This window comes from Carassius carassius, chromosome 38, assembly GCF_963082965.1.
Source record: "Carassius carassius chromosome 38, fCarCar2.1, whole genome shotgun sequence".
Taxonomy (NCBI): domain Eukaryota; kingdom Metazoa; phylum Chordata; class Actinopteri; order Cypriniformes; family Cyprinidae; genus Carassius; species Carassius carassius.
In genome coordinates this window covers 20,561,291-20,584,061 of record NC_081792.1, presented here as the reverse complement: position 1 = coordinate 20,584,061, position 22,771 = coordinate 20,561,291, and the positions used below count along the sequence as shown (strand labels likewise).

General features: G+C 35.8%; 1 protein-coding gene and 1 pseudogene across 1 annotated transcript; one reads left to right on the top strand and one right to left on the bottom strand.

Moving 5' to 3' along the window:
- Positions 1–3,074: 3,074 nt before the first annotated feature.
- Positions 3,075–6,623, bottom strand: LOC132119059 (homeobox protein BarH-like 1). Its single transcript, XM_059528809.1, has 4 exons — positions 5,991–6,623; positions 4,717–5,008; positions 4,459–4,543; positions 3,075–4,370 (listed from the first exon to the last, which is right to left on the bottom strand). Exons 1-4 carry the CDS (start codon positions 6,190–6,192, stop codon positions 4,203–4,205), a joined length of 747 nt encoding a protein of 248 aa, XP_059384792.1. The 5' UTR covers positions 6,193–6,623; the 3' UTR covers positions 3,075–4,202.
- An 11,460-nt stretch (positions 6,624–18,083) lies between these two features.
- Positions 18,084–22,353, top strand: LOC132119196 (protein tyrosine phosphatase domain-containing protein 1-like; annotated as a pseudogene).
- Positions 22,354–22,771: the final 418 nt, after the last annotated feature.

Sequence of the window (22,771 nt, the reverse complement as noted above, 5' to 3'; positions counted from 1 at the left end):
ATAATTATCTAATTTAATTAACTAATTAATTATCTCATATTTAATAACAAGTATTTTATTTTGAAGAACTGTATATGTTTGATTCAGAAATATTGTATGTTTCTTTATTCATTGATTTTGTACAAATATCAAAGGTCATTTTTTAGGGTTCTACATGTGACCTTTCCTTCTACAAAAAATAATTTTCATGGTAATAAAGTTTTTTTTTTATGATCAGATTTTTTTGTCATACTAAGTTGTGAAGCAATGTAAAGTCATATCATCTTTAATCTGTGTTTTCTTCATTTCTAACAGGCATAGCTAGCATGGGTGAAAGATATTGAGTCAAGCTAATATACCACGTTTTATCACAGTTGTCAGTGTAGGGACAGTTGCAGCATGTTCTTGCAACCATCCCAGCATGCTGTCCCTTACCACATTCATCTAAAAGCTTGCCATAACATTACAAAACAAATTTTATGGATTAAAAAGAACCACTTTCACCACATAGTTGTATCTCTCCTTTTTATTTGGAAAAACCTGTTTGTGTCCAAGGTGGACTAATTTCCTTCACTCATTCCCTCTCTTTGTCACACACACACAGACTTAAAGAATACAGTTACATAAAATTATAGATTTATCTAATTTTAATTAAAAAATTAAGACTGTATTAAGACACTATTTGGTTAATTGCTAGTTGGTAAAACCAGTTCTTAAGACAGAGTCTTAACATAGTGGCTATTTTAACTGGCCCCCGCTCAGTAAATTAATATTTTGTAGTTCAAATGTATTGTAACATGGTTGTTACTTGTTACATGAAAATCTTTTTCCATTTACTGTTATTTGTTTTTATACATCCAATTGTACTTATTGAAGGCTCTGTTCACAAATAAAGAAATTGCTAAATGAAATTTAAGAATGATGTAATGAATGTTGCAGGCTTGCAGCTGCCCCTGTGGACTGTTGCAACCAGCCCCCCTGTTCTGGGGTCGGTTGCAAAATTTGACTTTATCTATTCAAGTTTAAATTGTACATATATTATCATATCTACACGTTACAGCAATGTGGGTGAGTAGCTGACAGATGTGGCTTTATTGTATACATTTGGTTTTTCACTACAAAGAGTCTGTGAGAAACTAAAGGAAATGCAGAGTGTAGCAACCATTCTCCTCTACTCTCCGCCTTTCATAAAAAAAGTTTAACATATTTGTTAGTTTTAAAACTGTAAGGACGTTTTTGTTTTAATGAAGTTAAAGATTCTTTTGTAAAACACACACACACACACTTTAACATTTCCATTATATATCCTGAAACCCTCTCATATCATAGGCCTACTTATTTTTGTTGCTCAAAAAGGTTCAGTAGGCCTACCTTTTATCGCCTGGACGCCTGTAAATTATTTTCATGTTGGGTGACACTCGCTATGATGCAAAACGTATGGCCTTTGTTCAGCACATTTGGATCTGACAGCTACAGGAACGATGTGTTTTACACTGTTGTGTAAAAGCATCTTATTAAAAGGCGAGCAGCATCTTATTAAAAAAAAAAAAAAAAAAAACCTTCCGACATCACGTAAGACTATAGATTAAAACCTAGTACTCTGAAAAAATTATTATGTTTATACCAGCCCCGTTTATTTAATTGGAAAGTATTATTAAAAATATAAATTATAAAACTGGGCTCTCAAGCTATCTAATCGTAAATCTCTCTCAAAAGCGTAACATGCCTGTAACATAATTTGTCACTTTTTCCATAGATATGGCGTTCACATAAAAAAGTTATTTCACTTTGCAATTAAATACACTTAAACATGTATGCAATTCGATTTATTCGTTTCATTCCAGGCGCAACAGCAAATGCAAATGTGTGTGAGCTTGATGGTGTCAGGAAGGTCATAGCCAAGGTGAAAGATTCCTAAAATCAGGGGCGGACTTACCCATTAGGCAAAGGTCGGCGACCGCTTTGGACACAACTATGGGGCATCTTTGTGCAGCAGCAAGCATCACAACAACAACAAAAAAGGAAACTCAATGTTGCTCTATGGTAAATGTGTGCAAATGTATAGGACGCCGTTTCTATATTTTGCCCGGGTCACCTAATTCACCAAATCCGCCCCTGTCTAAAATAATTTAATTATTTTCAGTGTTTAAAAAAATGATATGTGTTGCGGAGACTATACTTTTTGTCAATATAAATAGCTTATACTGTATGTAGCCTAATTTGTACATCAGGAGTTTTAAGAAAAGGTGGACGCAGACTGTGGGCTTGTCTGAGCGGCTTAATTCAGAAAACTGCAGCGCGTCGTTATTCTTGCATTAATAGGATGTTGATTAATAGTCTCGTCTGGGGTTCTCATTGGTAAAATGAAACTTGGAGCATTTCAAATTAATTGTACCAAATCACTGAGGTAGAGCTATTTTTCTCGATTCCAGGTAGGGTATCAGTTGGCTAATGTTCTCCAGCCAGACTAAACTATTAGGCCTGTATTTTTTATTTATTTTTAAGTAGCCTAGGTACAGCCATATGTTATGAAACTGATCAACTGAGCAAACTGTGATTTCTTCGTGTTTCCGTTACATTCATCTATAAAATTATATTAAAGTATCGAGTTGAATGTGTTGATAAAATATGTGTCCTCTAGAAGAGCGTAGCCTATCGTATGAGAGTATAGGCTATATCTGTAAGGGTTAGAGACTATGACTCAGAAATAACAAGTTCACAGAAAGCAAAAAAAAAAAAAAAAACAGTATTTAAAACCCTACTTTTAAGAAAGAAAGCATAATAATAACAAAAAAAATATTTAATATGATTAGTCAAGACTTTAATCAGACCAGACAGTTTCTCAAATTATTTATCAAACATTTCTTCTTTGGTTCTGCCGTCATGTATCCGCATTGTGAAGGCTACTGGAGGTTTATGATTATTGGTGATATCAATAACTTTGTCCAGAAGACGCAAAATACGCAATTTTGTTTTAATGGACTACGTAACTAATTTAACATTCATTAGACCACATCAATAACAAATATTTTGTAAATGTTAAGCAAAGCAGTAGCTGGGCCAATATTCAAAAATGTAGTCCGTAGGCTATATGAAACAAAGTTTAATAAAACGATTTGAACTTGATCTGCATTATAAGATTAATGTTAGTCTAATGTAATACTTATTTGTTAATTTAATAATATACTAATTTAATAAAAAAAAATATATTAATAAAATGAATCATAATGTGTTGGCCTACTGTTTATTTCAATATCTAGTATGCTCTTTTGGCAAGAAATCAGGCAAGGGACCTAGGTGTTAAATATGTTAGCCTAAGGAAAATTGAGAAAAAAGACGTAATTTCTAAACAGTCCAATTCCAAAGTTATCAGCAGAATAAGATCATTTTAGCATTTTGCAAGTACTGTGGTGCAAAATGAACAGGCCTACACATTCATCAAACTGCAAATCGCTTACTTCAGACACTTCTGAACCAGTAACCATAACCATTGTCTTTGATTAAAAGGATCTTTCTGTGAAAATAAATAATCTCACTTTGGAAAATATTGTGTTACCACATATTTACTTTTACTGCGTAAACACGCCAAAAGAAGTTGAATGCGCGGTGTAATGGGGCTCAGTTAGGCCATAAACAATTCTGCGTAAAATTACACATGCAGCCCTCATTCGATGAGCCTGATGAGATATGGCGCAAGAATCTGACACAACATAAAACGAAAAACCGCAACGAGGAATTTTACATTATTCATGGGTATTATTATTATTATTATTATGGTTGACTTGACTTATTATGATGCTGCTGTCATTTGTGTATTTTGTGGTACCATGTTTAAAAAAAATACCTCACTTGCCACAAGTCTTCGAAAAAAAATTACATTTTAATTGTTTTTTTTTTTTTTTGAATATTTATGAAATACCAATGAAAAGCGTAAAAAGCACAATATATGCCGATAAAAAGTCCACCATACCACAGCCTTCAATGCTGAGAGAAAGACTGTTCACTACTAACCACCGCTCTGGTCCTGGAAAAAAAGTTCACTATGACTTTTCGAGGCCCGCAGAAGTTGGCGTAATCAAACAAACAGACAAAACATAGGTAGTATAAAATCAGGCCAAGTGGTTAGGTCTGTGTGAGTGCCAACATAAAGGCATCGGTGCACAATGATCCGAAGAAGCCGATTATTAGGTCCGTATGCGTCCCGGAGACAATCGTGTTCTCGTTTATTCCTCTTGGTTTGCATCAGAAAGTGAAGAAGCACCGCCGTCGGATAAGCGGTCCGCGTCTCGTATCCTCTCCTGCTCCGACAGCTGCTCGCTGCTGGGGATGGAGTTCTTTTTTGGACGGCCCTTGGGTTTGGTCGGAGATTCTAATCCTCCTCCTTGCAACACCTTCAAAGCAACAACGGTGCATATACGTTTTCATTTCAACAGGTACGACAGTTGAATCATAATATCTATGCCTATTATTAGAACTTACGACTTTCTTCCATTTCATTCTTCTGTTTTGATACCACGTTTTGACTTGAAGCTGACTCAGGCCTAGAGACTCTGCCAGGTCTATTCTGTAAAAAAAAAGTTGTCCTCTAAGTCATTTCTTAGAGAACACCAATATGTCCTTTGCATGCAAACTGTAGGTCCATAATTATGCTAATAACAAAATAATACATTTGGGTAAAAAAAAGTGTGACATGACACTGACATTGGTTTAAATAATTGATATTAAAAGCGTCTTTACCTGTCAGGAGTTGAGAGATACTTCTGCTTCTCAAATCGTTTTTCCAAGCCCATCAGCTGTAGCTCTGTAAACACAGTCCTACTTCTTCTTCCTTTCTTTGTCTTGCTTACTGAATCAGCTCCAGGGTCGAGTTTACCCCGAAGGTGGAGGTCCAGCGGGAGATGATGGGATGAAGAGCCCAGCTGGAGACCCGCAGCTCCGGCCAGAAGCGCAGAGCCCAACGGCGCCCCGAGCGAGCAGGACAGAGGAGACACTGGAAACTTCAGGATACTGGTCTGATCTGCTTTCAGGACTGGAAGTGAAACAATTGTATGTGTGTGTTAGTCATGATAATCTAATCGGAACTACAGCTTGGTGATAGTGACATTTTCATGTCAGTTAGAAAAAAGAGTTTGGATGGATCTGTAATGGTTCATCATGATAAAAGGTATTTTATGTGCAACTTTATATAGCTAATCTTATAAAATAATACGTTACATATTATAACAGTTTTCCTGATCAATCTGTTAGCTACAGTTGAATTACATGCTTTTGAATCTATAAGGTTTTTACGAAAGATACTATAAATCTTGGCTAAACAGACTGATTATTTACATGGCAATCTTAGATTATTTTTTGCTTGCATCTATCATCCATAACGAGTGGTCTCATTTAAAAATTGAGTCTTATTTTTCATACATGAATATCTGAACGTCAACCTCGAAATTAGCTGCATTATGCTCCCTCGGTGTAAAAATGTTTCATTACAAAATATTTATTTCCAAACGTTTAACTTGTCACAATGATTTTAGTCTTCTCTAATCGATTTCTGCAGTTTCAACTGAATTTTCCTAATCTGTAATTCAAGTAAAAGTTTTTGAAAAGTACAATAAAAGTATCAATGCAATTTGTAACTTTGGCACCACTATTATTTTATTTTACAATTTAAGGCGGCAAATAGAACACTTTTTTATTTTTCTTATGCTGGTAAGAACTTTCCCGGAGCATCAATAGAAGTAAAAATAAAAATGTGCGCATTTGGGCCTGAACTGAACGTGCATTTGCAATTTTTATAAGCTTGCTCGGTCCATTGCATTGCATATATTTCGATCTGAGATTTGTTTTGTGTTGGTCAACAGAGACAATGCGGAGTTTTTTCTCTTTGAGTCTTTGAGTAGGCAAATTGGGAGGTTGTGCAATTTGAATGTCCCTGTTTTAAGAGAAGGTTTAAGACTAAGGGATTGCCCATGCCGAATCTCAAAACTATCGTTTGACTGAAAGGTCACGGTACTTACCTAAGTGGCTGTGGTATGGTCTGGCGGACAAAAGGGCATGTACTCCAAATTTGAGGAGGTCTCCAGTGGGACTTGATATCTTGTGATCCGGATGATCTGTAAGAATCTCTTCAATCATGAAACTCCTGTACCTGTGAGATCGTTGGTCTGGATGGGCTTCCGGGGGGAAGTAGTGCGCCCCGATCTCCAAAGGATGTTGCATTATTATAGTTTAAATGTAGCAAATGTTCTCCGAACCTGCTGAAAGCTTGTAGAAACCTTGAGGTCACATTGAGGATTCAGATGTCCTTGTGAGGCACCGAGGCATAAACGTCCATTCAGATTTTTAGATGCGATGATCATTTAAAAAAAAAATATCCTTGCGTTTGTGGAGAACTTTTGAAATACGTAAAGAAGACTTTGACCGAATCTCGACCTTAGAACGCTCAATGTACGAGTAAAATTGTTTGCTTTTCTTTTAAAGAGTTCCGAAATGTGTGGTCCCGTCCGCGCAGCTGGAGTGAGAAGTCTGATCCGCCCAGCAAGGGCAGCCTGTTTCTGTTCTTACCGCACCAACCCGAGCTCTGAATCAGGATCATGGACATCTGAGTTTAAGGAGGTCTATCACAACGCCACACCTCCTTCTCAACATGCTTGGGCACACTCTGTAAATCAAGGGGAAAATCATAGGCAAAATATTGAACTTGTCGTGCGACTCTTTTTTAGATGTCTTCGATCATTTGAATAAGCTTAGCCTACTTTTAAAGCGGGTCAGTAGGCTAATGCTTTTTGGTCGAATATTATAGGCTATTATCCTAAAATACAAAAAAAAAAAGAACAAAAAAAGAAAAGAAACGTATAGCCGTTCATATAAAAATGATTTGATTAGGCTACACTTTTTTCTAAAGGTGCTTCCATTTCTGAACTTGAAGACTTTTTGTAGGTCTTACGCATCTAGGTCTACATGTGTTTTTTTGCACTTGATTTCTACAAGATATAGTATCGAAGTTTATTTGTTTCTGATTAATCGCGTATCTTTCACCAACTTTTTGTACGATATATAATTAAATTACATTAGAGACACATTGTTTTATTCCACCTAAACTTGGAAAAAATAAACGAAAGTCTTGCCAAAATGAAACTGATTCAATCCTCTCGAAACAAATATATGAGCTTATCACCTTTTTAAGCAATAAGGTCCTTCATTGTTATTAATAGATTAAAATGTATATTAAATTCAAACAATTAAAAACTGAAGAGATCAGGGTCTTTTAAAACACGTTCACGAAAATGTTTTGCGAGAATTTAAAGAACTTGTAAATATTTCACTGGTGTTTTATTTGCGATGATGCAACGCACTTTAAATATTAACATATATAATATAGGCTATATAGGCCTAATGTAGATGTCAAAAAGGAATAAAAAGGTTTTAACTGCATGTACTTTTTAATTGCAGTAGGCTATAGGCACACAATTTAACATTTTAACATTATAATGGAAAATATAAAAGGTTTCTTCACGTCTTATTTTGCGCTTTTATAATTCGATGATGAATAAAACAATTGTGAATAATTTATAGCAGAGGTTCTCAATTCCAGTCCTGGGGTAACACTGCTCTGCACATGTTGTATGTCTCTCTTATTTAACGCACTTGATTCAGATCATAAACTCTTTATGAAGGGAGATCCATGAACTGAACCGAGGGCGTCAGATAAGAGAGACATAGCCTACAAAAAGTGTTATCACAGGACTGGAATTGACAACTACTGATTTATAGGATATTCACCATCGTTATGAAATTCTTGTGAATTTCAGTTGATATAGACAAGTATAGGCTAGCTTTTTCCCCCTTGAAAATAAATGAGAATCCATTTAACATGGCGAAGTGTTGCAATGAAAATAGGCCTACTGTTTGTACTCTTTTAAAATAAGGTGGTATATGTGTAAGCATGTTCATTAGAAACAAGGCAAATGATAAAAAAATGTTTTATGAATTCACGATTCATATTGAAAATTTCATAAATAATTCAAATATCTTTAATTTTAAAGAGACGCTGCATGTTAACAGTAAAGTCACTCCTTCGGACATAAAACACGGAAGACCACTGAGAATTACATGTTTACTGTCTTTTGACAGAAATTATATTTCTTTGTTTGTTTTAAAGTATTGTGTTAGCTTTTTGCGCGTCGAATGAACAGCATGCATATTTTCTTTTTCTTTCTATCTTTATCTTCTTTCTTCTTTATCATACTAGATTTCTCTGTTTCATCGTGCGAAATTATATTATTTTGGGATATTCTGGATGTTCAGTGTTATAATTATTATTACTTTTTTTATTAATATTATTATTATTATTATTATATTGAATTGACATATTTGCACGTTACAGAAATAAAGATATTGCCAGGGACATTTCTGTAAAGACATTTTCTTAAAAAGAAAGAAAGACAGAAATCATTAAACACATTCAACCCCTTCTCAGTATTCACGCAAGATTATATTCTACGTAGTAGGCCAGGTGGCCTCTTGTGGGAGCGCTTCAGTTTTTAACCACTAGGAGACATCATGTGAATGCTTGATTGCAAAGTATCCGTGTGTATAAATGAACAGATCTAATAATCGATCTATTTCTTTAGATTTTTATTTTTTATTATATATATATATATATATATATATATATATATATATATATATATATATTTTTTTTTTTTTTTTTTAAGGCAAGTTTAGGTCAGTCTTCCACTAGCTGCATTGCATTCACTTTTCAGTTAAATGTAGTTTTAAACTGCATAATTAACCAGTGGGGTTATGGCCATTTGCTATGCAGAATGTGGGACCACTTCAGCAAAAGCTTAGTGTATTAATCTACTGTGTGCTTAACCATGTGCTCCACCAAGCTACTTACAAGACACCCCTGGTAGAGCATCATTAAGCCTCCATCTAAATTGATCATGGATTACATACTTACAGTTGAGTTCAGAAGTCTACCCCCTAAAATCTGGGACTCCAATTTTAATTTATGTCGAGAGAGAAAACAGAGCATTCTAGAATTTTAAAATGATTAAAATGCACAAATTTATTAGCAAATGTGTGGCACAAACCTCAATTATTAGAGGCCATGTTGAATTTAAAGCAGTCTATACAAATAAACAACATTACAATCCATTGAATTCACTGTACTTCTCACTTACAGCCTAAGGTCTGCTGACTACACCTTTTACTAAAGGTCAGATGTTCTTGATTCGAATGAAACACAAGATGCTATTTGGATCATTCTTAAATCAAGTGGGATAGTATGCTTATTAGGTTTTACACAAATTTTATTTGTCATCAAAGCAAATAATAGCAAATACTAAAACATTTTGAAATGTAAGTTTTCACTTCAACTTTGTGCTACTCATACATTATTTATCTTATAATTTATTGTAAAAATATCAAATTTGAAAAATTTTAAACAGAGGCATTTTCATATGTGGGCGCAGTCGTGTTGATTATTATACATAAGTTAATGGAAATGGCGTTTGCATTAGTGACTATCTTATGAAATATGATTTCATCATTTGCAGTGGCAGGGATTTCAATATGTAAATACTTCAGTTCATTATTTCAAGAAGATGAAGTACATGCTTAAGATGAGCCAATACCACTTAACATGAAGCTCAGCCATGCAGGATCCAAATCTTCTGTTCCTCGAGTGGTCAACTTCAGTCCCAATTCCTCACATGCGCTCATCGCTCTTCAGCTGTGCTTTACAACCCTCATTTGATCACGTGACCACGGATCGGCCAATAACAAGCCTTGTCTGTTTCCTCCACAACCTGTTACAGTGTAACATTCCCTTGAGTCCAAGTGTAACGGATACAAATGCACGTGACACTCTCTGTTGTTGATTCATGCTTTTGCATTTCACCATGACCTCATTGGTCTGTAGCTAACAAAAATATAGGGACTGAGGTATCTAACAATCGGACACATGAGCCTTAATGTTAGCCTTTGCTTTTAGCACAATAGCATTAAAGGTTAGCTACTGTAGCTGCACCTCAAGAGATTAACCATGCAATCAATGTGTTCTGCTCTAAACTCTTTTAATGTGTATTTGCGTCTCGGTTTGTTTTGAAATAGTGTATATAAGGAAAATAATCTCTATACAGGAACGCAAAAGATAAAACAAGCTGTGTTGTCCTTCTGGTGAGCTTTAATGCATGTCACTGTCAATCATTGAATGTTACACATGCATTCATTTCTGTGATGAAAGCAGTTAACACAGATCTTATGTTTAGTCTTTTGAAAGCACGCTGTCATAGTTTGATCACCTCTCATAATAACAATGATATACTTGTATGTATAAGATTATCCTCCAGTGTGCAGAATAGTATATTGTTTATTATGAACAATTTCCCCATGTCTTTATTCTGTTGTTATAATGTGGTTCAAGTTTAATTTGCAAACATAAAAAAAAAATCTATAATTTATCTATGTTATGCTTTTCATCCCAGAAATGAAAGTTTGCATTCCCAGATTAAAATACATTTTTAGAAACTTTTTAAGGCGCACTGTATTGTCATACACTTTGTACAACATAACAAGAACAATATATTATGTATGTAATTATTTTTGGAATGTTGCATATAAAATCTACTTAACTCCATAATCAGGGAAGCAGTACATTACAAAAACCGTTTTCTCCTCTTGACTTTGGGCTGGAATTCATGATGCAGTTTAGTCTGGATGTCTTATGTTGATGTAAATAAACTCTTAGCTGAATGTTCCCATGATAGATATCTGCATAGATCTGTAGCTGTAGAAACGTCATGTGTACTTGTTGGTTTCTAAAGAAGAGGACATGTGAAGGGTCAGACACTGAGCCAACAACAACAACGGCAAGATTTCTCTAAACGCTTCAGTGAGAGCTATGATTGGATGAGTTAACACTATCTGAAAGGCCATGTAAGCCTAACTAAACACATTCACTAAGACATTTAAGCTGTCATTTACAGTATGCTGAGAGGTTGTGGCTTACCTTTACAATAAGGGACATGCTGAATAAACTACAGCCTTTAACTCTTCTGATAATTTTATGGTTTATTACACAGTCATCAAAATAGTAACTAGTGGTAACAGAAACCAGTCAGAGGTTTGGGTAATAATTAATGCATAATAGTAATCATTCAATTTCAGCAAAATCACTTATCTGATATATGTATACAGTCCTTTTCGTATCTCTGTTGGTTTTGAAAATGCTTTGAAAAATCAGTTCAAAGTTTAGATGAAAGTGATCAGCCCCCTCTGATTAAATCCAGTGGGCATCGTTCAAGGATTCACCCAAGCTCAGACTCCAATAGCTTTTGTAAGGGTGACAGCTGGAAATTTGTTTGCAAGCATGTTCATAATGTTATTCAAATACTTTTCAGTTGCTTTGAAGCAATCCTTTTTGTTTAAAGCGCTATATAAATAAAGGTGACTTGACTTGACTATAACGGTTATAAACATTTGAACTGCAGGACTAAAATAGGAATAAATAAAATGATCGCAAAATATAAGACGCAAGACTGACTTGAAAGCACCTGAGATGATTGAAGTGTTGATCAGGATTAGGAAAAATCCATTCCTAATCAGATGAATAGCACACACTGATTGACTCGTGTCAGGTTGAGTTTTTGGGTGTTTCAGGTGGGGATTCACTTTGTCTCTGTTGGATCAGTGTATAGGAGAAGTGTATGTTACAAGGCAAATGAGACTTATAATGCCACTATGTTGTCATGTGTCTTCTCATTTTACAGTGTGAATCAATCATAGCATATCAAATGACTGCTAACATCATCCTGAATGTGCCAAAGTTGACTACAGAAACCAAACACAAATAGTCATTACTTAAAGCAGCACTATTCTAATCGCCTTTCGATTGTTAAAGATCAATAAATTAACTTTAAGGAAATGTTAATCAAGACAAAATTTGAATGTTGGCTTGATAAATCCTTGTTTGAAACAGTTTGAAGGGTAATTTGATGTCTATATATTTTTAATTACTTTGAAAAAAAAAACAGATCAAGAGCGAGAGAAGGCTGTTGGTCTGTACCATTTTTGTCTGATGAACTAAAATAAAAATGAATAAAAACTGTATACTTATTTAAAAAAAATAAATCAAACATGACAAAAATTAAAACATAAAAAATGAATTAGATGTTTTTTTTTCATAGTAGCATTAAGGGCAGGAAGAATTTTTTATTTAAGTTCATAGAACATAGATTTTGGATCATCAGCTAACAAACAGAGTTGTAAATGTGAACTGGTGGACTGACAAGAAGATAATGCATTATAAAAATCAATTAATAACAAAAATGTATTTATATGTTATGTAATTGATATAATGATTGATACTTTTGACATTCATTTTCTTGAAAATGGTTTAAATGTTAAAGTTTATGTTTATGATTTTATGAAACTTTTTGTTTTTGTGAAAACCTGTATCTGAATGGTAAATCATGCTTTTTACAGTCATTTTACAGTTTAATATGTTACCATACATTGCCCTACCCCACTCATATGTGCAGCTCTTTAAAAAAGTCTTAAATTTGATCTTAAAAATCCTGCAGATACCGTGTCTTTGAATATAACTCCTCTTAGTGCTTTCAAACTACATTTAGAAAGTGTGATTTGGAATTAACTCCCAATTTTGCACAATATTCTACCATTGTCAGACCAAATTAATTTATTATGCAAGATATTAATAAGCAGTAATGTGAAAATCCAGAAGTAAAAGCTCTGTTTTAGAGCATGACCGTTACAGTCATTGCTGCTCCAACTTGTGATTATGTAATGGCTATTACACGGTTAAACTGACACATTGAAGTTTCCATAGCTTCTCTGTACAAAAAAACCTCACTTAGTACGCACAACAATCAAAGACTGCATAGAAAACAGAAAAATCTTTGTTGGTTTCCTAAAGTGTCAAGATCACCTTTAAATATGTGAAGTTCTTTATTTTACACTGTTCTTATCTAGATCTTTTGGAGGGCAGAGGTTGTAACCTCTTTGCTCATTATATATGCCACTAGCAGTAACGCAAGATCCAATGTGTGACACAACACCACACTTACATTTTCCTCCCAGGAGGGAAAACTCCCCAGCAACCAGCCTTGCATCTGCCACCTTCCACATTTATGTTGTGTCCTGACTCTTTACCCTGTTTCATGTCAGAGGCTTTGACACCATGTTTGCTTCCTTTCAGTGTCTGCCATGGCCGCAGGCATCAGTTTGTTGAGTGACCTGCCCTATACTACACCAGCAGTTCAGCTAACAGCAGAGAGTCCAGCATTGACATGGAGCCAGGTAATACACTGTTGATTCTCTACCTGTGGCTGGGGCATATCTGAAATGGTTCATGTCTTAAATTGAAAATAATTTAGGTGAGATTCTGATACTCAAAGACTGAACAGACAAAAATATTGAACAGCCTTTTTTAATGTTACAGAATATTCTATTTCAAATATATGCTGTTCAGAAATCATGCTTTTCAGAAAAATATTAAGCAGCACAACATCAATAATAATAATTAATGTTTTTTTGAGTACCAAATGAATATTATTTTTAAGAAATATTTCTGAAGGATCATATGACGCTGAATACTGAAATATAATGGCCGCTGAAAATTCAACTTTGCATCACAGGAATAAATTTCATTTTAAAATATATTAAAATATAAAACAGTTATTCTAAATTGTAATAATACTGTTTACTGTTAGGAATATATTACATTTTTTTCTGTATTGTTTATTAAATTAATGCAGCCTTGGTGAGGATAAGAGATTTCTTTCAAAAACATAAAAATGTCACATAGGAAGGGTTAAACCCAAAAACGTTTTGCTGCACTTCTACACTTTTTTTTGCACATTGATGTAGTGCTGTGCGATTAATCAAATTTCTAATCAAAATTACAATTATGGATGCCACAATTATGTAATCATTCAAAGGCACAATTACAACAACAACAAAAAAGTCCACTTACATTATTCTGCATGCTTTTTATTCTTTCTGTAATATATAGTTGACATTTGAGGCTTATTGATATAGAAAAGCAATAAACTTTTTTCAGGAAGAGTGTTTTCAGCCTGTTTATTTTCATATAAAAATATGGCATGCTGTTGCTTCAAACAATGATATAAAGCTATTCATTAATAATCCATTAATAATCGCAATTAAAGTTTCAAGGGAATAATCAACAATTGTGATTTTTGTCATAATCGTGCAGCCCTGCTTTGATGTATATTTTGCCTTTTATAAAATATTGATACAAAAAGCTTTTTGGATGATTTTGGATGTGTGGTGATCTTTTTTCATTCTTTGAAGGTAGTATACAAAAATATATATTTTTGTATACTACCATCTTTCCATGAAGGGTATACTTAATAAAACACAACATCATCAAATTTACCGAGACATTAACAAATATGACGTGTAGATTTGAGTTGTAGCATCCATGAATGATGTTCCTCGTTGTCCTATCAGCGAGCAGGTATGGCTGTGTGGTCTCTTCTCTCCAATCAAGCTGTTCTTGTTAGTGCCTGCAGATAAAAGATAAAAGTAACAGTCAAGGTCAGCTCTACAACTGATTTTATTTATATTAGTTTTTCATATACAACCCATCTGGCAATATTTTGAGGCAGACAATAGGTAGTGACAGAAATCTCCAAATGTACCTGTTTGAAGATGTTTTTCAGCTTGACAGGATGACATTTTTCCAGGTCCCTTGCAGCCTTGTGATGATGGTGGAATCAAATGAAGTAGGAGACCAATTGATGCAATATCGCTGTCCCATTCTAGATAACAGATATGACAAAATCAGCAAAAAAATGCATGAACACAGAATATAGATACAACATGAAAATAGATATTCTGAAATAATTAAATGGCTACAGTAACTTATCTAGACTGGAGCAGACAAAAGTCTTTCGTCAAATTTTTTCACAATATATTTTAAAGGAATCGTAGAGATAATGTCCTTTAATTTCCTCTGATTTCAGGTAGGTTAGGTGAGAAAGAACACTAATGGTCATGGTAATAAAAACTTTCATATGCCTCTTCAGATGCTGATTTGACTGATGTATGAGGAAACTACTTTTCTTAATCAGTTTTTATTAGGGGTGCTCCGATCAGGATTTTTGAGGCCGATCACAGAAAGCAGTATTTGCCGATACGATCACCGATACCGATATTTTTAAAGCCTTATTTTTATCATGTAGAATTATTACTATAGTAATACTACAAACAGGAATTTTAAGCATTTATTCAATTTCCTTCTTATAGGTGACTCTTGTGAGAGGGTTTTTTTAGGGGTGGAGAAGAGCATTTATAAGACATTTTCAATATAAATATTATCTCACCTAAATGTTTGATCATGCAGTGCGTTTTTGTTATTAGACACCTGCAGTTGTTGCACAAAGGCTTACAGAACAAAACAGTTGCTGAAGCAAGTGGCAAAGCATTTTAAATACTTTTCTTACATTATCACAAACATTCAAAATTAAAACTTACCATTGACAGAAACAGTCAGCTCTACTGTTTTTTTTTTGTTTTTTTTTTGCATTTAAATCTTTATTACAAGCAATCCTGCGGGTCATAAAGAACTTTGTTTTTCTACATCCAAGAGTGGCATCTGTTATTGTCTTATCTAAAAGTGCTCTTTTCCTTTAAATCTAGCCAAAAAGCCATATGTGTAGAATATGAAAACCAAGCATACTTTAATTACATGCATTTATGGTGCAATTACTACATTTTCGTTTACACATTTACCGAGAAACTTGCCCTGTCACTTTAGTTCAGTGCATGCAGCGAACTTGGTGTGAATCAATCGCTGCTCTGCTGCAGATGCGCTACAATCCGTTAACATGAGCATGGTAAAAAAAAAAAAAAAAAAAAAGCACCGGCACCGCGTAGACCAACGCACAGCGAATGTAATAATGTGAACCTGACCTTATGTTTGCGCTTGGAGTGTGCATGAGCGCTCGGTCTCAGGCGAGCGCACAAGCGCTGAATGGTTAAACACTGACAAGAAGAAAAAAAGGAATGCAATTTATGAATATTAGTGACAACACTGCCTCGATTGTGCACGTGACAATTTCTGTGTCAGCTGTGCTGCATGCAGCTCGTTTATAGACGGACGCGATGTGTGGTGATTTGAACCCATCTGCATATTTTCAGAGTGAGAGAGAGCGCGTCGTGTTTCACTCGCGCTGTTTATGAAATTATGTCTCACAGGAAGATTTCAAATTACTTTAGAAGTTATGTAGTGAAGAAATATGAATGGCACCTCACCTTCAGCATTATAATTATTTCACCCGCGCCGGACAGAGGCTGAAGGTGCCACTGCATGTCATACAAAACCTCTCATCAGCTTTAAATCCTTTTATGAGTTTTGGCCTTTTTTAGACACCGCCGATCAAACATCCCAAAGCGATTATTGGCCGATAGTGATCGGTAGCTGACAGGGCTGGACTGGGACAAAAAATCGGCCCGGGCATTTTTGCCCAGACCGGCCCACTATATGATCATAAACACCACCCATCTTTGCACGCCCTTAATTATATGCATACCAACTCCTATTCATTAAAACCACTAATGCCATGTAATGAGTGAGTATAGGAACGAGTGAGAGTTAACAGATGAAATAAGTCAAAATTGTATATTTATTAATACAGTTGAACTATACTCCACAGCGGTGAATCCTAAAACAATCTATAAGCGGCTCTGGCATAGCAACACCAGTGTTTCTTACAGGATTTTTATTAAAACTATGGTGGTGTGTCCTCGGTCCTTCTAAGGGGGTTTGGGGGCATGCCCCCCCCCCCCCCCCGTGAGAAAATTTTGTGCATTTTAATGTTAAATTCATTAATCTGATGCACTTTGAGAGTTCAAAATTAAAAGCTCCAACCCATATTCAGTGTGCAAATTAAACAAAGAAAAATTCAAACCTCTTTTAGTTACAGTGTCTATTTACATTACTAATAATAATAGTTATAATATTAATCCAATGACAGTAATAGCCATATTTTGTAAAACAAATGCACAAAAAAATAAAGGAAACTTTCTTAATTAGTTGTACCAATTTCTATACTTGAAAGAGATAAGCACATGATCTTTTATTATGACGCAAACTGCATCAAGCTTTTATTTTGGCGGAAAACATGGTTTATAAACGCATCTTATTAAATTTCTAGTGAATTGCGGTAATCGTCAACTATGCAGATGTGGAAATAATCTACACTCATGACATGGCCTAAGTGTTTTGAAAGTAGTTATGCTTACCGCAGGCTCTACACTTTCTCATCTCTCTCCTGATCCTCCGTCCTCACTATCATCATCTGCCACAGGAGCTGATGAAGGTCAGAAAACATATATTTTGACACAGTTTACAGTGTCTGCTTTAAGGGCCTGGTTCTATTTTTTCACGCTATTTATCTGCACATTCCTTGCGTTTCTTCTCCATCTTTTTTTACAGATACACACGGACACTGCTGCCGCTCGCTCACTCGTTTAAAGTTGTGATTGGGCCAGCCCAGTGTCAATCAAGAAAAGAGCCAATGGGCCGCTGATCTACGTGTTTCATGGGCTGGTCTGTCAGAAAAAAAAAACTAACACTGACTTTGACCAATGCATTACACCGGCACAAATCCAGCGCCGCCAATTAAGCAAAACAAAACAAAACAAATGGGCCGCCGATGTACAAATTTTATGGGCCGTTTAAAAAAAAAAAAAAAAAAAAAGTATGAGTATGAGATATCGGCCCAAAAAGCACGTCGGCCCACCGGGCAAATGCCCGGTATGCCCAATGGCCAGTCCAGCCATGGTAGCTGATCAATCGGAGCACCCCTAGCTTTTTTTGCTCTGAGTTAGAATCTTTGTATTCAGCACAGCAGATGGAGCTGAGAATGTGTAATTCGTAATTCAAGCCTCATCTTGCAGGGTTATGCAACCAGAGTATTTCCATAAAAGACATCACCCTGTTTCTCTTCCACCTGAGACAATATACACACAGCTTCTGCACAGCCTCCCACTGACTTCGAACTTGATCACCTTGTAGACCCCCTCAAGAGCAAATGATGAACCGATTGTATTGTATTGGTCTCTCATGTCTCTTTTGTGCAGCGCGGTGATTATAGCGACGATTCACTGCTCTGGGGTAAGCGCAGTTTGTTCAGGCTGTGCTAAATGTAGTGTCATCGGTAGACAGGAGACCTGCAGAGACGGGCTTGTTCTTCCCTGGTAGACGAAATCTTCATGCGTTTTCAAAAGACGCACCGAGACTCAGCGTCAGAGATCTTGCTGAAGAGGCAGCGTAGCTCAGCCGTGGTAGTTCTGACTTCCTCTTCACAAAGGGTCACTGTGGCGCGTAGCATGTCCAAGGCACAGACTGACATCACAGATTGTGGATGTAATATGTCATGTTTAAATTGGAGCTAATAAGTCTAATGACTAAATTCTGAAATCTATTTTTTTTCAACTATCTTTTCTGTAGTAAATGTCAGAGTACCCACTGCAAAGTACACCAAAGTGGGCGAGACTTTGAGGCATGTCATGTCATCCCAGGACATATGCAGTGCTCCATGGCTTTGTGGTGGTCGAGCGTGCAAATACGAAAACCCCTCTCGCTGGAGCGACAAAGAGCAAGCCACCAAAGGACTGTACTCCTCCTGGTAAGCTGTCTTCTAGCTGTCTGATCGAACCAAACAGACTAAATGTGCATTGTTTGAAATGAACATGCCAAAATATTTTGTACTAGTCTTAAACAACTCGAACTTAAAATTTTAGACTATAAAATTTAATTAACTGTAATCAATTAAATTTTTTTATTATATTTGTTTGTTTTTTTTTCATAAAAATTGCCTTGGATACTGATATGGCAAAAAAAAAAAACCCGTACAAAAAATATATATTTTAACATTTATTTTAGCATTTGATACTAATAAGGTAAACAAACAAACAAATAAATCTTAGTTATTTTTTTTTTACATTTTCCATCCAATTTCTAAACTGCTTGTCAATCCTGGGTGGATGGCCAGTCGCTTTTATATAATTATTTATTATTCAAAAATTGTTTGTGTTCTATGAATTGCATGTTAACCATTTGCATTTCTTTTAGTTCTTATTTTGGAATATTTGTATTAATGTTATTGAGTCAGATATTTTGTTGATATTTAATTTATACTCTTTTCACAGGATAACTGATTAACTGTTAGCCATTGCAAGACCTTCAACTGAAACTATTGAAAAATTCAACGTCATCGAACATGATCGTTTCATGCATATGTTGTACTCAGCGGCAAGCTACCAATAACTGATTCCCAAGATGGACCACAGACTGCTTTGCTGATGCTTAATCTTACTTCCTTCTAGGTGTGGCTTAAAGACAAGACTTAATTAACCTGCAGCATCCAGGGGAACACACCAGATGCGGCAGCACTCTAGAGCCAGAGAGCGGTTTCACCCATCACCGTGAGGTTTTCATGGAGGCAGGGAGTGAGTAACTCACACATGCACACAAACATACACCTCTTCCTCTCTCAGTAGTCGAGGAAATCAGGCAGGGATCAATCCAGACTATTATCACATTAAATTGTCAATGTGTTGGACAAGCTAAAGAACCTTTTATGCAATATTTGCTTACTATGCATAAAGTGATCATGCTTGCAGGAGTTGTTCAGCTTCCATTCAGGATTTTTAGGCTTAGTGGGGTTGGCAGCCTTTAACAAGATCTCCTGAGAGTGGTGATGTACTTATAGACAGCACCTTCTGGGAAACTATAAGGCACAATTTCCAAAGAGTGCTGCATGTCGAAACATGCCTGAAACGTCTCTCAAATTAAAGAAGAGTCCGTACTGATGAGAGATCCTATGTGTGTTATATAATTTATGTTCCCAGTTATCCAGAAAGAACAGCATATTGTTTTACATAAATATAAACAACATGTAGAGGTGTTTCTTCAATTATGGGGTTAATTAGTAGGTTAATTAGCCAGTTGGCCGGCTTTTTGTAATCATTAATGAAAAATATCCACTACAGCATCATTTCCACCACATCGCAAATTATGTTTTGTGTTTAGCAGTCTGTGATTTAAATGACGGTGGTGAAAATTATATTTTTTATAGTTTTAAAATAAAATATCTCATTTGTTTTGCTAACATTATTTTATTGTAGCTAGCATTTAATGTAACCTAAATAAAATGTAATATTTATTTATTTATTTTTTTTTTTTTACAGAATTTTAAAACATTACTGCTTGTAAATTGGAAATCACACACAGCACAGATATAAGTTAACAAGTGATACTCTAATAACTTAGTTGTCTTCTTGGAAAACAAGTGCACTAACTTAAGAAAAAAAACTGCTTTGGGACATTGGGACAAGTACACAAATATATAAATTACATAATTTTCACACAAATATTGAAATGGTTTATTTAACTTTACCATTGTTTTGAACATGTAATAAGTCATGTTTATGATGAATATTAATAGTTTTAGACATTGACAGGCTAAAAACAAATAGTTCACAAAAAACGTATGCTGTCTGAATTTCTTGAATGACATTTAAATACTTTTATTTTCATCTTAAGAGACATACATTTGACTTTTTGTAGTTTATTTTTACAACTTTGGATTGGAAGGCTTGGCATCCTTGACTACTATACTTGACATGGTGAAGGTGATGTCATTTGCCATGCAAGAGGGGAAAATGGCTGTCCACTGTCATGCTGGACTTGGCAGAACAGGTACGTATCTTGATACTCTTGAAAATTTTGCTGTGATAATTAAAAAATTTCAGAAGATAACTGTAATAGATTTTGTTCAATCCTTATCCATTAATCTGATTATTAACTACCCTTAAATGCACATTCGTCCTCTCTTAGGTGTCTTAATATCATGCTTCTTAGTATTCACATCCCAGATGAGTGCAGATCAGGCCATTTTGTTCATTCGAGCTAAACGTCCAAATTCCATCCAGACTCGTGGCCAACTGTTGTGTGTGCGAGAGTTCGCCCGGTTCTTTGTGCCAATGCAGAGTATGTTCTCATGTGCCGAGCCCAAAGCTCACATGGTCACTTTGTCACAGTACCTGACTCATCAGCGGCACCTGCTGCATGGCTATGAAGCACCTCACGTGAAGAACGTGCCAAAAATCATACACCTGGTTTGCAGGTCCCTACTGGACATAGCAGAGGACCAGTGGAAGAGGAGGTGTTGGACATCCCAGACCTCACAGAGGAAGTAGAGAAGACAGTCTCGCTGCAAGCCCTTCAGCAGTTAGGGAAAGAGATGATGGAGAAAGGGATTCCCATATCCTTACCTCTCTTTCCCGACCAACCCAGCTTGCTTCTTAAAGAAACCCAGTGTGATCCACCTCATGACCGGCCTCTCTGTAGCGACCATGAGTTTGATGTGCTTTGGAGATGGCCGACGGTAGACAATACGTACAAGTCTCAGCTCATCTTGAGGAAATGTCTTAGCTGTAGTGACTCAGACTTGAACAAACTGGACCCCACTGTGCAGGTACTACCAAGTCCTCAGAATGGCAGTGAATCTGATTTAAACTTTACTGAAGTTTATGTGTCGCAGAGCAGATTAGCTACACAAACCTCTGAGCTTCTGCCATCCCGACTGCCATCCGAAATCAACACCACTCCCAAATATGGCTCTTCAACTGGTTCCTGCAGCTTCCTGGTACAATCCAAAAAAGTTGAAGGCCAAGTATCCTACTCTCCTGTCTCTGTAAAACGGACACCACTGAAGGAGACAAAGTGCAGCATGTCCTATGGCTTTCTAGGGAGGACCAGTGACAGCATGTTTTCAACACGTCACCTCAGCCCTAATGAAAACCCAGCCTATGATGACATACATCCGTTGACAGATGTTCCTATTTTTACGCTTCAAAGTGAACTCTCACCTGAGACTCATCATTTGTTTGTGGCCAAAGCTCTTATGATGGACATTGATGGAGAAGACCTCAGGAGCACAGTCTCAATGTGGCAGGTAGGGAGCATTTGGGAAGGATCTAGTCTCAGAACTTTAATTCCCTATCCTGTTCTTCTATAATGCAACCTCAGATATTTACTCTGTAACATTCAGTAGTTTCTGTGATTGCCGTTGCCCCTCAGACAGAGCTGAACTCCCGTGAAGGTGCATGGGAAAGGCTGTGCACTGAGAGAGATCCTGTGGTGCTTTCCACGCTCATGTGGTCTTGGCTAGAACAACCGAAGGAGCCAGTCATCACAAAAGAAGATTTTGAGACTTTGGCTGGAAACAGATTCAATCCCCAACATTCTCTGAATTCACTCTACAAGGTGTCAAGCCAAAAAGTGTGATTAGAGCAGTGGTTCTTCACCTTTTTTTCCCGAAAGCCCTCCTTATGTAAGCTGATTTGTAACTATGTTTCACTTCTTTTTGCAGTTTAATTAGTTTTAATTTAATTTTTTTAATTTTAATAATATGCATTATATCCAACTTTATTTTCTTCCATACACTATATACAATATATACTGTATAGCAAATCTCAACTGCCTGATTTTGTTGTTGCAAAATGTAACTATTTTCGTCCAACTTTTTATATAAAGTGGGTACAGTATGCCCAATTTTATTTGTACACATACAGTATACTCGCGTAGTTCGTTTATAGTTGCTATATCGCATACCTCAACTACTTGATTACTTGTACAATCACAAACTGTAAACTGTATTATCACCCAGTTTTAATCTGTGAATTGCAACTATAAGGCTTAAGGATATTAAGATATTATAAACATTAGCATCAT

Excerpts from the sequence above, each read along its gene's own strand:
- LOC132119059 (XM_059528809.1), bottom strand. The coding sequence starts at position 6,192 with ATGCAACATCCTTTGGAGATCGGGGCGCACTACTTCCCCCCGGAAGCC. Across the intron at positions 4,544-4,716 it reads TATCTCTCAACTCCTGACAG|AATAGACCTGGCAGAGTCTC; the intron begins GTAAAGACGCTT and ends TTTTTTTTACAG. Across the intron at positions 4,371-4,458 it reads GAATGAAATGGAAGAAAGTC|GTGTTGCAAGGAGGAGGATT; the intron begins GTAAGTTCTAAT and ends GTTGCTTTGAAG.